At 35.0% G+C, this 17,098-nt stretch overlaps 4 protein-coding genes across 10 annotated transcripts; 2 read left to right on the plus strand and 2 right to left on the minus strand.

Annotated features, from left to right (window-relative positions):
- The first annotated feature begins 352 nt into the window (after positions 1-352).
- Positions 353-9,513, plus strand: LOC149932326 (uncharacterized). Of its 5 annotated transcripts, none has more exons than XM_090156829.1 (9): positions 353-471; positions 1,421-4,390; positions 4,453-4,513; positions 4,596-4,664; positions 4,782-4,921; positions 5,487-6,721; positions 6,782-7,530; positions 7,642-7,698; positions 7,819-9,513. In XM_090156829.1, the coding sequence occupies exons 2-9, from the start codon at positions 1,433-1,435 to the stop codon at positions 9,138-9,140; spliced, it is 6,591 nt and encodes a 2,196-aa protein (XP_090012955.1). In that variant the 5' UTR covers positions 353-471; positions 1,421-1,432; the 3' UTR covers positions 9,141-9,513. The 5 variants fall into 5 exon arrangements, with proteins under 5 accessions (XP_090012955.1, XP_090012956.1, XP_090012957.1 ...); XM_090156830.1 differs by having other exon boundaries at positions 5,487-6,688; XM_090156831.1 differs by having other exon boundaries at positions 5,487-6,660; positions 6,775-7,530.
- Positions 9,514-9,783: 270 nt separating this feature from the next.
- On the minus strand, positions 9,784-11,056 carry Fdx2 (Adrenodoxin-like protein 2, mitochondrial Ferredoxin 2). Of its 3 annotated transcripts, none has more exons than XM_090156833.1 (4): positions 10,745-11,056; positions 10,227-10,339; positions 10,042-10,174; positions 9,784-9,983 (listed from the first exon to the last, which is right to left on the minus strand). In XM_090156833.1, the coding sequence occupies exons 1-4, from the start codon at positions 10,768-10,770 to the stop codon at positions 9,890-9,892; spliced, it is 366 nt and encodes a 121-aa protein (XP_090012959.1). In that variant the 5' UTR covers positions 10,771-11,056; the 3' UTR covers positions 9,784-9,889. The 3 variants fall into 3 exon arrangements, with proteins under 3 accessions (XP_090012959.1, XP_090012958.1, XP_090012960.1); XM_090156832.1 differs by having other exon boundaries at positions 10,521-11,056; XM_090156834.1 differs by lacking the exon at positions 10,745-11,056 and having other exon boundaries at positions 10,227-10,362.
- Positions 10,952-13,568, plus strand: LOC149932328 (corepressor of RBPJ and splicing regulator). Its single transcript, XM_090156835.1, has 11 exons — positions 10,952-11,058; positions 11,179-11,312; positions 11,420-11,514; positions 11,579-11,655; positions 11,824-11,884; positions 11,958-12,006; positions 12,064-12,166; positions 12,226-12,329; positions 12,399-12,484; positions 12,744-12,877; positions 12,945-13,568. The coding sequence occupies exons 2-11, from the start codon at positions 11,241-11,243 to the stop codon at positions 13,103-13,105; spliced, it is 942 nt and encodes a 313-aa protein (XP_090012961.1). The 5' UTR covers positions 10,952-11,058; positions 11,179-11,240; the 3' UTR covers positions 13,106-13,568.
- A 144-nt stretch (positions 13,569-13,712) lies between these two features.
- LOC149932329 (transmembrane protein 39A-B) lies at positions 13,713-16,019 on the minus strand. Its single transcript, XM_090155601.1, has 8 exons — positions 15,856-16,019; positions 15,588-15,792; positions 15,438-15,521; positions 15,225-15,379; positions 14,892-15,165; positions 14,335-14,519; positions 14,147-14,267; positions 13,713-14,081 (listed from the first exon to the last, which is right to left on the minus strand). The coding sequence occupies exons 1-8, from the start codon at positions 15,921-15,923 to the stop codon at positions 13,848-13,850; spliced, it is 1,326 nt and encodes a 441-aa protein (XP_090011727.1). The 5' UTR covers positions 15,924-16,019; the 3' UTR covers positions 13,713-13,847.
- Positions 16,020-17,098: the final 1,079 nt, after the last annotated feature.

Consider the following 17,098-nt stretch of genomic DNA (forward strand, 5'->3'; position numbering starts at 1 on the left):
TTCCCGACTCAATGCGACCGTGAAAAAAAAACTTACACAAACTAGAGATAGTAGAGAAATTCGAAAGAACCTTTTTACACGTTTTGACTAGTAATTAGCGCACCATGATATCCGCACCGGGTGCCACCCATGCTATCTATGCCATTGGTTTAATAAAAAAAATTACGAAAACTTATTTGAACACCCGCTTTGCATTGAATCCAAAAACTGTATGAGTTCAGCGCCACGATCGTTATAGCGGTAAAATCCTTGCTCGCGTAATTTCGCGAACAGCGCGTCATCAAAGTTGGCCGTGTTACGGGCTTAAGGAAGTTAAGGCTTAAGCTAGTTTCTTGCTCGTAGTCGTAATGAATTTAATGAAAGCTGGAGTAGCCTCAGTGTCTGCTTTAAAATATTATATTAATCTTTAGTTTTTTTTTATCGCATGGCTTGATAAGTGTTTTTCGAAATTTTTAGTATTCTTAAGCATTGGTAAGAATTTACTAATTTAAAATTGAAAAAGGTTTTTTTTTTCTAAGTTTTAGGAATTTAAGCCTTTGCCAAAATTATCACGTTAAGCTTGGATTAATAATATGTTACATATTATTAATCCAAGCGTTAAGCATGATTATACTGATTAAGGACTAAAGGCTCTGCTGAGACTGAGATTGTTTTCGTTTTGATGATCAGATCATGATGGCCATGGCGATTAGCGAATGACTACATTTTGCTGAGTCCTTACTGTGGTTTCTGAATCAGCTTGAGTGTAGAAGTTGGTTGAAACGATATGATTTAATTATAATGATATAATAGAAACTTATTGAGAGTAATTTTATACTTAACAAGCTACACCACAGCTTCATTAGATAAACCTTTATCCTAATTTTAAAGAGAAATTAATGGTTATATCAGTTTAAACTTTAGTAAGCAATTAAACTTTTCTAAACCCTTTTTAAGTAATTTTTTATTTGGTTTTATACTATGCATTAGGTATATGTATAACTATAGCAAAATTAAATTCTCATTGCAAGGTCAAATTATTTGTTGAAGTTTTTGCTGAACAATTATCGTTCCTTTCTTTATTTTTCGCAAGAGCTTTTATGGTTGCTAGTTCCTTAAAAATCTCAGTATAAGGAATGATTTATTCTGATATCTTTTTGGCTAATTCCACTTGGGCCAAGAACAGTGGCGTAGACCTTTGACTGTACTAAATTTCCACCCACTTCTCGACCCCCTCTTAACATTCACATATTTCGACCCCCTTGAGGAATTTCTGGCTACGCCACTGGCCAAGAATAATATTTACATAGGACACTTAAAAAGTGAACTACTAACAATTGTTTTTGAATTTTATGTTCAATTGTGAGAAATCCTATAATTTGTGTCTAATATATTTTTATTTGTACTTGTATCAATGATGAAATTAGTTCATTTATCACAGGAATCAAATACAATGCCAGCTAGGAGAGCTCCCCGTAAGCGTGGAATTTCAATTCCGAGAGGTAGAGGTCGTGCTAGAAAATCAGCGCGATTAGCCGTGACTGTTCTAACTAAAGTAGATGATGCAAGTGTCAATACTGCTACTTGCAGTAAAATCAAAAGTAATCCAAACAATTCATCTACACCAAGACACACTAGGAGCAGAGATCTAAAAAATTTAGGTATAATCAAGTCACCTGAATCAAAATCAGAAAATGAAATTTTTGATGGAAAAAATTCAGCTGATGATCTTGAAGATATAACTAGTGGAAACGAATTTGATTCTGATGATGAGATTAAGGATGTTAACCAAATTTCGTGTAGTCCATCGAAAGGAAAGAGTATTAATTCAGCCTTAGAGGATATCTCAGATTGTTCAATAAATGGCAGTGATCTTGAATTTGAAGATATCTCATCTGCGGGTAGTGAAAATGATTTTGACTTTTCTAGTCCTAAAACCTTAAAAATAAAACCAGTCATTCCCCTAAAGAGAGTATTGAAAAGTGATCCTAAAGTTGAGAGTAAAATTGATTCTTTGGATAAACCAGAAAAACAAACCGCTGATAATGTTGAGGTGGCTGCAGACATTGAATTTGAAGAGAATATATCTAAATCAAATGTCGTACTAGATAGCACTACTCTGGAGGAAAATAACATTGTGAATACATCAGATGAAAAGCTGTCACTAGAAAACTCTAATGAAAAGGTGGAAATTTTTCCTCAAGAAGCCAAAGTAGAAATTGATAAAGTAATTGAAACTGAAAGTGGCTCTAATAAAATGAAACCCAGTGAATCGGTAGCTGATAAAAATTTTGAAAATAAATTAAAAGTGAAAAATGAAGCCGATCCTGTTGAAAAGAAGACTTGTAATTCCGATTACGAAGTCAATGATGGAAATCAGGATAATGTTCAAATATTGGAGGAAAATGATGTAGAAATTTTGGAGGAAGATGGTAATGAAGAAGATATTGCAGAAGATATTGCAGTTAATGATGGAAATATTGTGGATGAAGATGTTGGAAACTCCCCTGAAGATGTTCCATTGGAGGAAGAGGATAACGAAGATTCTGCATTGACGGATGACGAAGATGTTGCATTGGCGGATGCCGAAAATGTTGCATTGGTGGATGAAGATGAAGAAAATACTGCTGAAGATGCCGCATTGGTGGATGAAGATGAAGAAAATACTGCTGAAGGTGCCGCATTGGTGGATGGAGATGAAGAAAATACTGCTGAAGGTGCCGCATTGGTGGATGAAGATGAAGAAAATACTGCTGAAGATGCCGTAATGGCGGATGAAGATGAAGAAAATACTGCTGAAGGTGCCGCATTGGTGGATGAAGATGAAGAAAATACTGCTGAAGATGCCCCATTGGCGGATGAACATGAAGAAATTACTGCTGATGATGCCGCACTGGTGGATGAAGATGATGAAAATGTTACTGAAGATGGCGCATTGGCGGATGAAGATGAAGACAATGTTGCTGAAGATGTCGCATTGGCGGATGAAGATGAAGAAAATGTGGCTGAAGATGCTGCATTGGGGGATGAAGATGAAGAAAATGTTGCTGAAGATTCCATGTTGGCAAATAATGACGAAAATTCTGCTGAAGATGCTTTATTGGCAGATGATGATGAAGGCGCTGTTTTGGTGAAAGATGATGCCACTACTGGTGAAGGAAAATTTGAAAGTGGAGAAATTACTAAGGATGACAATAAATTCAGTGAAGTAGAAGGAGTTGAATGTGATATTGTGGATAAGGTGAAAGATGTTGAAGGGGATGAAGCACTGGATGACAATGAAGGTGAGTCATTGGATGACCTAGAATGTGAGGAAGACATTGACGATGATGTTGAAGATAAAGAAACTCTGGAAACTTTTGATGAATGTCTTAAAGAGGGTGATTCTGATGACTCTAATTCTCGTTTACTTTTGGAAGACAATGAAACAGCTGATGAAAATGAAACAAAAGAAGTTAAAACTAGTAAAGGACCAAGTTCTTCTGCACAAATAGATAAGAAGAGTAAGATTCAAGCTCAAGCGAATACTGAAATTTTATTTAAAGACAACATTGATAATTCGACAAAGTATGTAATTGACATAAAGGAAAATGCAGTTTCTGAAATTGAAGCTTCAACTAGCATTGAAAAACATGTTAAATATGATAACAAAAATTGTGAATTTACCACTAATTCTGGCAAAGAAAAGGAGAACTACTCAGTTTTAGATGGTGAAAAAATATCTGGTAGCATAATACCAATCTTGGTGTTGGATAAAAATGAAATTGTTGAAGGAGAAGCTCTTACTGCTGAAAAAACTAAAACTGACGAAGATTTTAGTACTCTGTCTAAATTAAAAACTGAGACTAAAAAAGATCAGTGTAAAATAACCAGCGAGTCAAAAAAGACGATCCTGAATGTAACAGTTTTGGAAAAGAAACAGGTAGTTTCTTGCAAGCATGGTCTTAAGAAAAAAAATGTATCCAACACTAGCAGTATTATAGGTAGTGAAGCTGTCAAAACCGAAAGTTCTATTAAATCAAAACCTGTAGCACCAAAACAAATTAATCTGACAAAGGAAAGTGGTAAAGTTGACAAGGATGAAAATAAGAATGCTATTACCGCCAAGAAGGAATCTCTAACAGGAAGATCAAAAGTAAAATCGGCGAAAGATGAACAGTCAAAAGGGAAGCAAAATTCTGGAAGTTTACGAAAGGAAATGAGCAAAGAAGATATAGCACTCGCTCTTAAATGCAACGTAGTTTTAAAAGATTCATTTGTTAAACTTGAACCAGTAAAAGTGACCCTCAATGTGAAAGGCAATTTCGAAATTGGTGAAACCTCTCCAAATACTGTTGAGGCAAAAGAATTGGAACAGATTGACTTGTCTGATGGCTGGAAGATAATGGATGAAGCAGTTGGTGATATTGTGGTAAATATTTTATATTTGTTCTTACCAGTATAATTATTGTCTGAAAACGTTTTTACCTTTAGAGTGATAACAAAGACAGTGATGTAAACAAGAAATTTACTTTCCACAAGCCTTTTATTCGAGGTAATTTTAAGTTTATTTATTTAGCATCTTTTGTTATAACTTTTAATATGCTACAAAGATCAGTTACACTTTTTGTGTTTAGGAATCCAGTTAGGAAAACCTGCTGTTATAGAAGTAGGATTGTTCAAAAATTTCAAGGGACCACTTGTTGGTAAGCAAGAATATATTTAAATAATTTAAGTATCAAATATTGTGACTTGCTTCCATGTGTTCAAAAATAAAATACAAACCCATAGTGTTCTCCTTATTAAATAACTTTTTTCTTTAGGGTTTGATTATATGGTTGAAGTTTGGAAAGAAGATGGGAGAACGCCGCCAAGGTACTTTTGTTCATTGTGCAGAACTATCCTCGATGTTGAAAAACTATTGAACCACCTTTGTGGAATCCGTCATAAATTGGAGTTTATGGTTTGTTTTTAAATTTACTTTATCATAATTGTCTTGCATTACAAGTATGTCAGGAGTTTTCTTCTTTGAAGCTAAACTTTCTCCTGGCAATAAATACATCCTTATCAATATTACCTTGGTTAGATAGAGTATGGGGTTTTTCATATAAACTAGTTTTACCCTTAAAGAAACTTCATACAAATTTGGTCATAATTCCTTACTAAATATTAGCTCCAAGAGAGATAAAGTTGTTGAATGTAGATGCTAGGTTCATTTACTTTCCACTCTGAAATGATTAGTTTTAGGATATAATTTTTCATAATATTGCATTGAGATTAAACTTAATTGCATATTTATCTAAGCAAGTTATAAATGGTACTTTTGTAATTAATTACATGTACAATTTAATGTACAGTATTTCATACACTACCCTTTTCAAGGGCTGGGAAGATACTGTTACACGAAACAATCCTTGAGTATAAGAAACTTTTATTTGAAAAGAAATTAGATTTAAAAAAGCTTAAATACTTTAAAATCAAATCCGTCCATTTTTTTGCCTAACAAAAATTGAAACTTTAATTGAAAGAGGGTCACTTCTTTGGATTGCTGGCTTCAATTTCCATCAGTTGCGTTTGCGTCATGGCCCAAGGAATACTTGAATGCACTGGATGAATTGTGCTCTTCAGTTGCCAAATCAGTTAATGATACAACTAGATTGATGTTGATAACCTCCCACCATTGGTACACTTTAAGGTTGAGAGATGTCAATGAAAGAATCCGAAGGATGCGCCATCCTAGTTTATCTTCTAAGTTATTTCCTCAAATTTTTGAGAAGTTGGCTAAAGTTGAAACATTAGGAGATTTAAGACAGAAACGAATTGCTGAAAGTTCCAAAGATTCAACTGATAGCAAAAAGAAATCTGAAGTTAAAACCTGCGATTTTAAGAAATCAGTTGACCCAAAAGGGAAACCACAAACCAAATCTAGTCCAGGTGATAAAAAAGGGGCTGTGTCAAAAGTAAACAAATTATCTACTAACACATCTCCCACCAAAACGTACATATCTTTGAATAAGCAATCTGCAATTTCAAAGTTTGAAGCTGGAGATGTGAAAAGTGCAAAAATTGATGTGAAAAAAGTAGTAGAGAAATCTGATGACAAAACAGATGCTGACTCAAAAAGGAAGATGTCTGCTAAAAGTATCAGTACAGCAACAACAAAAAAATCTCCTATTAGAAGAAATTCTTCACAATCAAAAAATAATGATAACCGATCATCTAGAAGTCCTCGGAGATCTCGTTCACCAAGAAGGCGGTCACCATTCTCTCAAAGGAAAAATTCTCCAAGACCATTGAGAAAACTTTCTCCAAGATCGCCCATTAGGTCTAAGCTTTCACCAAGAAGATCACCTCTGAAGTCAAGGCTATCTCCTAGACGATCACCCTTGAGAGCAAGGCTGTCACCCAGAAGATCACCACTGAGGTCGAGGCTGTCACCAAGAAGATCGCCATTAAGATCAAGGTTGTCACCAAGAAGATCACCCCTGAGGTCAAGACTTTCTCCAAGGAGATCACCATTAAGATCCAGGCTGTCGCCTAGAAGATCACCGTTAAGATCCAGGCTGTCGCCTAGAAGATCACCTTTGAGATCCAGGCTGTCGCCTAGAAGATCCCCGTTGAGATCCAGGCTGTCGCCCAGAAGATCCCCGTTGAGATCCAGGCTGTCGCCTAGAAGATCACCGTTGAGATCCAGGCTGTCGCCTAGAAGATCACCGTTGAGATCCAGGCTGTCGCCCAGAAGATCACCGTTGAGATCCAGGCTGTCGCCCAGAAGATCACCGTTGAGATCTAGACTCTCGCCTAGACGATCACCACTAAGAAGATTGTCTCCAAGAAGGTCTCCAGTCAGGCGATCATCACGTAGTAGGTCTCCTCAAAGACGCATATCACCAAGGAGATCCCCTCTTCGAACTAGAGGTAGATCTAGATCACCTCTAACCTCTGGAATAGGATCTACAAGGTACAATGAATTTCGAAAATCTCCTTTACGGATGAGTGTATCTCCACGATATAGAGATAAATCTCCAAGGAACAGACGAAGTAGAAGTCCAGACAGAAATTTGTTCAACCCTTCATTGCCTCTGCCTTATACTCGACAGGGAAATGTTGTGGTTGTTGATGAGGATATGATAACAGGAACTAAAAGTAACATACCTCAGATTTTAGCGCAAAACCAAGATTATGCTGCAAGATTCAAATTATTTAATGCACAAGGCCAAGTTGATCTGCATAGTGCTAAACCTGTATTTAATTTTCCATCTACTGCAACTGGTTCTAATGATGATCTTTTCCAACGTGGTGGAATTTTTGCATCCAGTTCTAAAAGAAAAGTTCCTTCAACTTTTGACAATGATTTGACTTTAAAACGTGGTCGTCTGGATCCATATCAACCGGATATTCAGGGAACCAATGTGAGAAAAGTTTTGATACCTCCTGAAAAGAAAAGTGAAAATTTTTGGGAGAGCTGGCACAAAAGTCATGACGAAGAACAAGAGCTTCTAATGGAGAACAGAACTTTGCAGAGTGACATTTGGAGTAATCAAGACACTTGGCCAGGAAATAACCCAGAAGGTAATTATTTTATATTGAACTTAGTTTATCTATGTAGAAAGTAAAATATTTACAACTACCTTTGATTGTCTGGTTTAATATGATGTTAAATTAAACCAATTCTTGAAATAGATAAAAGAGGAATGGACTACGGTAGAGATCTTCTTGAAAGAGCCGATAATATATCAGGTAAGTACATCAAATGAAAAACAACATACCTTATTTAGTTAAGTCTTTAATAAAGTTACAATTTCATTTTTCTTTAATTTGGTACTCTTGTGTATTTAACTAACAAGAATTATGTTTCAGTCACGGTGTTTAATAAATCTCAAAAAACTGATAATTTGATACCAGTAAGTCAAAATGATGGTATTGCTTACCGTGATACAAACACACCCAAAACAACAGCAGATGATATTTGGCGGCAGCAAGTGGAGTTATCCACTAGTAGTAGGCCTAATGTGTCAAGTCTTCCAAGAGCCGCATCTGGGTTAGATTGGATTCAAAGCAATGCCTTTAAAGAAAAGCAAGCCTTGCAACAGGTTCTAATCACCGGATCTCTTTCTAAAAAAGAGTCCTTTAGCAACACAAGTGTTTCACATATGCCTTCTGCACCTCAAAATATTGCTAACTTAGGATTTGAAACATCAAATCTTCCTTCTGTGTCTGTTAGTGGATTCAATGATCCAGAACCTTTAAATATTGGTGGTTGGAGCAACATTTCTGCTGCTAGAAGTGCTTTTGAAGGAAATTTAGGTCAGATTCCTATCAGTGGTATTAGTGGTTCATCTGTGTCATCGTGGCAAAATCCTGAAAGACCCGGGCTATCATCTGGCTTAACAACAGCTATATCTAGGGAAACATCAAATCCCGGTCAAAGTAGTTCGCGATTTGGAATTGTTAAAACGGGAACATCGTCATCTGTCCATCCATTAGCAGCTACTGCCGCTTTGTCTGGTAATCGTGGTTTAGAAATAACAGGTGGCACCACTCACTCAAGCACCGATTCATCTGCTAGACATCTTGAAAACCGGTCTTCTAGGTGGAATCCTATTAGAAATTTGTCTAGTGGCACTAGTGATAACAGCAATCAGTTAGGTAGAAATTTAGGTGCTGGTAATAATAGGGGAAACAACTCCAAAAATTTTACCCAAGATACTTGGAGGAGCGCAACTATTTCAACCCCAAGTGGTGTTCCAAATCAGCAAACACAAGGTTGGCAAAAGCAACAGGATACCAACAGTATGCAACAAATACCTGCAAAACCCAATGAAGACCTAAATGTTGTTGCTCAAAAGTTGAATTCTACATTGACCAGAATACTTAACAACTATAAACCAACTGGTGGGCTATTTTCTAATACTCCAGGATTGCAGCAACGTCCAGAACCAGGAATGTACAGACAAGGACCAATTGGGGATAAGCTTTCTTTAGCTCAAAATATAGCTTCTGCTCTTACTGGAATGGGAATGGCCAATGTTCCTCAAAACGAGTTGATTGCTATTCTTCAGCATCTTGGACTTTTTGGAGGAGGTGGGCAAGGTATGATGCCAAGTGGAAATAGAGTTATGGATGATTTAAGAGAAACCGTAAGCCGCTTTGAAAGAACTTTCCAATATCACCGGTTTTAAACCGACTTGAGAATGGTTCCTTTATTCTGAAGTGCACACATGAAATTCAAAATTATTTTACTCCATTGAAACTAAACCATAGCATACTAACTACCCAAAATTTACCCTTAATTTCATAATATCACGCAGCATAGAGGTAATGCTAAAATCATACTTTTACTTACTTTCATATACCTAATTGTGTCATATTCACCATTAAATAAAAATTTTCTTGCAAACCAACAATTTTATATAGTTTTTTGTAAGTACGTAACATTAAAGAAATAGACCTTATAAAATTAAATTTCTACTTAATTGTGTAGTATAAGTTTTACAACATTTTTCCTTTTGCATTAGCTACTGATAAATGTTATAGAGAAAAAATTGCACTGGTACCAAATTTTATGTGGAAAATTACTACCAATATTTTGTGGTTTTTTCTTAAGCAATTACACATGCCTAAAGGTTCCACCTCATCTGTTTTCAGTTTTAAACATTTTGGCAGGTGTTTCCTTAGCCTCAAACCCTTTAACCATAGATGATAGTTATCAATATTGATTGTACCTTCAAGCCATATTTAGTATATACAATAAAGTTAAAAAATCTTAAAATACAATTTGTGCGTCTTTTTTATTAAATTAATCAGTTAATTTAAAATCTTCAGTAAAAAATATAACTAGAAAATTTATTTATGAAATAACACATTCAAACAACTAAATAAACATTTTTGCAAAAACAAGATTTTATGAAATATTTTAATTTATCAGTTTTTATGATTGGCGAATGTCATTTATAGTTTCTGGTACTATTACTTCTAAATCTTCTATATCTTTACAAAGGAACACTTGACATCCAAGTCTAGAGCTAAAATCCATCATTAAGAAAATTTCCAATGAGTATACATATTAAAAAAGTTCTTTACGTATCAGTTAATCCAAATGCCAAGTCTAACATATCCAATTCTTCATCTGTTGGTTTATCTTTTATTCTATTATAATCTTCTTGACTGAATATTAAATGGCATGTTGAACAGGCTAATGTACCTTCACAAGCTCCTAAATTTAACAAAATTTAAAATTTGACTAACTGTTCCTAGACCACACATACCAAAACCATCTATATCCACATTCTTGTCAACCACAACATCTAATAAACTGTCTCCTTCCTTTCCTTGTACAGTTAATTTATCTCCATTTGGTTTAACAAAGATAACAGAGACTCTAAATGTAATGATTAGTTGCATTTAGATTATATTTTTGAGTGGCACAGTGTATATTTTAAATGATAAATAATTTTTGTTGCTATCTCCAATTTTTGCTTTACTTACTTTTCATTTAAGTTACATATAATTAATTTTTGATGGTATAAAATTTATTTCCAAGAAAATCCTTTGATACTTACAATTCTTTCTTAAGTTTTATTTGAGTTGTACCAAAATTACGATATTTTATTGTGGAGCTATGGCAATGCTCTATTTTTGATGAAACTGCTAAACTATGCAAACCTTTTTCAAAATTTAAGCATGGAGCAACAATTGGAGGTTTTAACCACAATAAATTTTTGCAGTATCGAGAATTTACTGATATTGAAAAAGCTGCCATATTAACAGATTTAAGAGAAAGTACATTTTTTTTACTACTGATAGATGCATGTGTCCTGTTTACAGGTTCGGTACCAAAGCATTTGGATTTGATGACCAAGGTCCTGACAGAATTTAAAAAAAAATTCTTAATGAATGGAGCTAACGGGAATTTCATTTTCCAAACAAATGCTTTCTATTGTACTATAAAATATATTTATTTTAAGATACCACGAAAGGGTTACGAATTTACGATCAAAGACTATTTGCAAGAATTTAAATAGTCTTTACTCTTTGGTTACGAATGTGACCACCAGATGGCTTGGGTCGGGGTCAGGACTAGTCATGTTTGATGCGATTGTATCTTTGAAGCATTAATTCCCTATGGCTTTTGGTGTCTAGGGTCTTTGGCCGACACCATAAGTTTCCTCTAAAAAAAAAATGTCAATGGCTGGAGCATCCCGAATGCGTACTATGAAGTTTTGATGTTAAGAATAATTTTAATTTAATTAGATATATATAATAATTTTATCGTAATTAAAATGGGAAAAGGATACAATAATTATATGTGTAAAAAACCATTTCATCCTGGGTCGAAGTCCAATATTAAACGGGTAAATCTTTCCAATTGCAATGACTTAGGCCTTTGACAAGTTTCGCAATTGATTTGCTTATTTAAGGCATATTTAATATTTCAGTGATTGACACATTTTTACAATAGGCATGGATGGCCGAACAGAGACTCGACAATGATAAAAAGAAACAGGATGAACTTAGAGTTCAATATGAAAAGGAGCAGGAACTATATAATAATAAGTAATATATGTCAAAAGAGAATTTTTATGACCAGTATTACAATCTTACTACTCTTTTCAATTAGAGCTTTAATAAGTAATGAAAGTAAGGATAAGTTAGCGTTAAATTTCATGTACGAAGCTCCTCCTGGAGCTAAGAGAGGTAATTTGTGCTAATTTCAACAAATTATCCTTGTGTAATTTTATTTTTTTTCACACAAATACATTTACAATATCCTTAGAACATCAGGTAAACATCCAACATCCTTTCTAATATATATAAAACTATATAATTTATTAGCTCAACATATTCCTCATATTTTTTAGAGAGAAGATGATGAGCCAGAATACAAATTTGAATGGCAAAGAAAATATAATGCACCCAGAGAAGAGTAAATAAATACCTTTCTTATATTTAGATCTTAACAAGTAAGATCTCACAAAATCAGTTGATTTTCTCATTAGTTTCGCAAAAGATAACAAGGAGATACGTGATCAACCATTTGGAATTCCTGTAAGTTATAAATCGAGCAGCTGAAACAATTTCTTATTTAAAACATATAACTCACAGGTTCGAAATGTTAGATGTATAAAATGTCATCAATGGGGTCATTTGAACACTGATAGAGAGTGTCCGTTATTTAATCAAGCCAGCAAAAATGGAACATCAACATGTAACTTTTATATACTGAGGAAATATTAACCATTACAAACCTACTTTACTGGTTTACAGCCTCTATTGATCCTTTCGAACTAATGCGTCAGATGAGAGAAGATGGGCTACAACTAAAAAGGGACGTAATTGGACATCAGTTTGCGCCAAATAGTGCAAATCAGGTATTTCCATTAAATCTAATTAAACTACACTTGCAAAATGAAAGGAAAAGCAATGGCAATCTATCTTAGCAAATGTTAAGTGATGCTGAAGAAGAAGACCCTGAAATGGAATTCTTGAAGACTCTATCCACAAAACAAAAGAAAAAATTACTTAGGTTTGTTCTTCCTGATTCTTTATTGTATCCTAGGGGGCAGCGCACTATCATGATTATTAGGACACCCTCAAAGATTATATCAGATATACACAATTAACTGGATTAAATCTAAATCGAAAAGCTTAAATATAGATTGAAACGACTAAATAGAGTTGGAAAAGGTTTAATTGTGATTACATATTTAATTGTGAATATTAGGACGCCCTTCAATTGTTTCTACAAGCCTGCTAGAAGCTCAAAATACCCTTTTGACTTACAGGAAGCTAAATAAATTGGCGGTGAAACAGAAAAACCAAGGTTCAACTGAAAGTACCTCAGCAAAGAAAAAAAAGAGTAAAAGAAAAAAGAAAGATAGTAAAAAGAAACGAGAAAGGAGCGAAAGCTCTAGTTCTGGTAAATATTTTAATTTTCAAACTTTCTATATTATAAGGAGAGTTATAGCGGTGGTTCTTCATTTCAGATTCTGACACAAGTCGCAATAAAAAGAGGAAAAGGCATCGTAAAAGCTCAAGTGGCTCTAGTGACTCAGACTCCTCTAGTTCATCTAATGAGCCAGAAAGAAAACGTGTAAAACGCGATCGTAATCGTGGTAAAACATCAGATAAGAAAAGAAACAGGTAATAAAGAAGTAAAATGCATATGGCCATTTAACCCTCATTGTTCACAAACCAACAAATCTGAATCATTTAAGTAACGAGTTGTTTGTGCTAATTCTCAAATTGAGTTAGTTGCTTAGTTCCTGTAAAAATGAGGTAGTTAATCATTTTTTTTTGTCTCCCTATTGCTAATGACATCGTTAATATGAAAGGTTTTCCCATTTCTCTAAACAAAATTATCTAATAACATGCTATTTTTAATTGTTGAAATGTAAATTGCTTCTTGTGTTCTAAACTAAAGGTTGTGAAATTATGCAAATCTAATGATGCTGACTTAAATCTAAACCAATTTTGAATATGCAACTTCATTAATTATCGCGTTATTTTAAAATGTTCAAATTTATTCAGTATAAATTAGTGCAATTTTACAAAAATGTATAAAATTGCCATTTTATTAAACTGCAAAATAAATGGTTTATAGTATTTTACCTAAGTTTTGATATCACTAATGATAAATTATAGGTGGTTTTTTTTACATATCACAATATTTACAAAATCTTTTAGCATGTTTTACATTACTAAGTTTAAGCTTAATTGTTCCATGAAAAATGGCAATCATTGGCTGTCAAAAACAAAAATCAAGAACTCTTCTTTTTATGGTTCTGAAATATGAAATAAGTTATTTAAAAATAATGTGCGATGATTTAATCAAATGTCTGAACAAAAAACTCAAACATGCTAAAAATAACAGAAGGAAAAAATTGGTGTCAGCTGCTAAATTTATGTTGAAAAACCTGTTCAGCGTGATAGATTTTTCCTAAAACAAGATATGCACGAGCAACTTTGAACAAAGTTGGAAAATTGAGCATGAGTAGTAAGCCCACTGCTATGATGTGATTCCACTCAGATGATCTGATTAAAACTACCACAAGCGCAATGATTAATGTGACCTGAAGTCCCAATAGACTACTTATCGCTCCCATTGGATTGGAAAATACACCCTTAATTGTAAAAAAAATTTAAACAATTAGAAGCATTTCATAGCTATAGTTTGAACTTTGCGTACATAGAATCTGGCATGAGTTGCGTTTCCTGGTTCAGCAGCATTGGTCATTCCCTCTGCTCGGTATATTTCTTTGACATGTTTTACTAATGCACCCTGTTGCCAAACAGCAGTTTCTGACCACCTGAAAAGGTATTTCATTGAAAACAAGATGCAACAACTTTGCTTCAGTAAACACATTTTAACATTACAGGCTGTATGGTATATGAACGTTCCTGGATTCAACTTTCTGCCATCTTCCTAAATGCAATGCAGCTCTATGAAGAGTATCGCAATAGCGAGGAGGGAAACAATAAATGATGTACATGGAGAAATTGCTCAACCACACAAATCCAATATGCTGAGAGACCCACATTGTGTCATAATGAAGGCTACTCTAAATCAAAATATAAAATGTTAAGTATCTAATGCAATTTATATATCCTCTAAATGTAGTTGATCCCTCCAGGATTGTTTGGTTCAAATTAGCGATAAAAAACCAATGCCTTTTTTTAAAATCACCCATTATGCTTTAATTTATTTAGGAAAATGTACCAATAATTTAGTTAAGCAACGGCAATTCAAAGAAACCAAATTACAATAAGTAATTAAAGAGTAATTTAAATTTTAGTTTTCTAATGCTTAAAAAAGGGCAATGTATCAAAATAAAAATTAAGTCTAATTTAAATCAAATGAATTTTGATTTCAAAAAAAATATTAAAAAAATCAACAACCACTGCCCCCTCCCTCGGAATAGAAACTTGCATACTTGCGCATGGCAACATGGAACAAATGCTGCGTAGTAAGCAACCAATAAAGAGTTGAACAAAATGTGTTTAAGTCTGGCATTGAAATCACTCTTTAGACTTTCAATTTCTTCTCTAATTGGTTCAGCTGACCAGGAACAAATATGACCAACAGTGGCTATATCATGTTTAGACCATTTACTCTTTTGGGCTGAAGAAAGACTGTCAAAACGCCAACTTGGCATCTCTAAAACTGGCAAGACACTTGCCCCAAAAAGGATCAAGTACACCAAAGCTCTAAAATAGTTACGTAATGTTGTAATTTTTAACAAAACTGATTGGTCTCTTTATCTTACGGGTATCCCAGACAAAAAAGACTTAGTAGCCCATGTCGAAGAAAAACTTGATAAACACACCATCCCAATGAGGGAACTAATGCAAATGTGGCAAGAAAACGTGACACTTGAGCAGCAGTTACTTGTATTGAACCAGGTAATACAAAAAATGCAATCTGTTGGAACACTTTATTAGGGTTTTGCAACTTATATTAACACCCATAACTCTAGTACCTTTTTGAAAATTGTTAGTGGCAATCTTCTTCCTACCATAATTAGACAGAAAACAGCAACATACCCATCAATAAGGTAGAGATTCTTTAAGAAAAAAATGTCCTTCAGATTCTTAACGCCACCATCTAAACTCTCAGTCAATCACAATACCATAGCATAGTCCATGTGAGAATGTGGTAGCCACCAAACAGTTCGATATAAATTCAAATACTGGCTTGCCATAGCAATAGCAGCGGAAACAAAAGCCAGAAACTCGAAAGTAAATTCACTGTCTACAGGAATATGGGGTATTGTAACATGTTTTGGCATATTTGTATTGATTGGATTATCATTATTTGTTCCTGATGGAAAAATCCTAAGAAAAATACATTTCACATTTTCAACAAATACAATTGAATTTAGTGAATTGGTTTATTACTTGTCATCAGTAGTTGACAATTTGGTAGTACCAGATCTACTTGCGACGTTTCGTCTACCCCCCGGCATTTTTGCGGTATGAGCAGCCTCAGCGTCGTGTCAAATTTAGACTATCTCGCCATTAACTAAAATGACTTAAATTTAAAACAGTAGATAAAACTCAAAATAAGCCTTAGCTCCAAACGGAGGGTTTTGGAATTACACGAACGGAAGTGAGCCAAGGTTCTTACAAGCGGCACTGGGCTGCAGCCATTCAGAACTAATCCAAACGCGCGCTATTCAAACGGTTTTTTGTGTATTTATTTATTTATTTGCAATAAAAAAAACCACGAATCTAGGATAGCTTATATGTAGCGGTAAGTCCAGGGCCATGCAGAGGGGGGGCAGGGGGGCAAAATCCCCGGGGCCCGGGTGAAAAGGGCCCACGAGGAGGGCCCGTAACTGTAGAGCCCATCGGAGAAGCTCAAGGGGGGGGGTGCTAATCAAGATAACTTGGGAAAGGTTTTCAGGGCTCAAGGGGGGGGGGGATGGTGCAAATCGAAGGGGCCCGCGAGCCAGTTTGTCCCCGGGCCCCAGGATACCTCTGCACGGCCCTGGGTAAGTCCAAGACAATACAGTAGGTATATACTAAATAATATTAATAAAAAGGGAGAAAAGGAAGGAATAAATATTAAAAAAAATAACAATAGGTATATTACAGGGAACTATGTTCGTAATACTATGTTAAAAAATGTTCACGCTCAAAAATTTTGAATCCGCGACGCGTGGTGCAGGCATCTTTTGGCATAGAGTTCCAATGATTAACAGTTCGAACTGCGAAATGCCATTGACGGGTGGTAGTGAGGACCCGACGTTTTATTATTTTAGCTCCATTGCTTCTTGTTCTGCGCAAGGGTTCGAGTTTAAAAAGGGCAGAGAAATTGCACGCAGAGGTACCTGTCCACATGCTCCACAATTGGGTTAGGTCGTTTAGGGTATGCCGAAGAAGCGGGGTGTCCAGGTTGAGGCGTTTGTCTCTAGATTCAGGGGACAATTTTTCAAGGCCTTTTGCCAGTTTTGTGAACCGGTTGTGGGCTTTCGGTCTTGGTCACCCGCCAGACGAGGGCACCACACTTCAGAAGCGTAATCAATTTGAGGTAAAATCAATGAGGTGTATAGGGTTCGCATTAACCTGGGATTCCTAAAGAAGAGTGCTCGCCGAGTAAGGCCCGTGATGGAGTTTATGCGATTGACCACTTTGGTAG

Source organism: Leiobunum rupestre, chromosome 8 (genome assembly GCF_980474605.1).
Source record: "Leiobunum rupestre chromosome 8, qqLeiRupe1.1.hap1, whole genome shotgun sequence".
NCBI classification, from domain to species: Eukaryota; Metazoa; Arthropoda; class Arachnida; order Opiliones; family Sclerosomatidae; genus Leiobunum; species Leiobunum rupestre.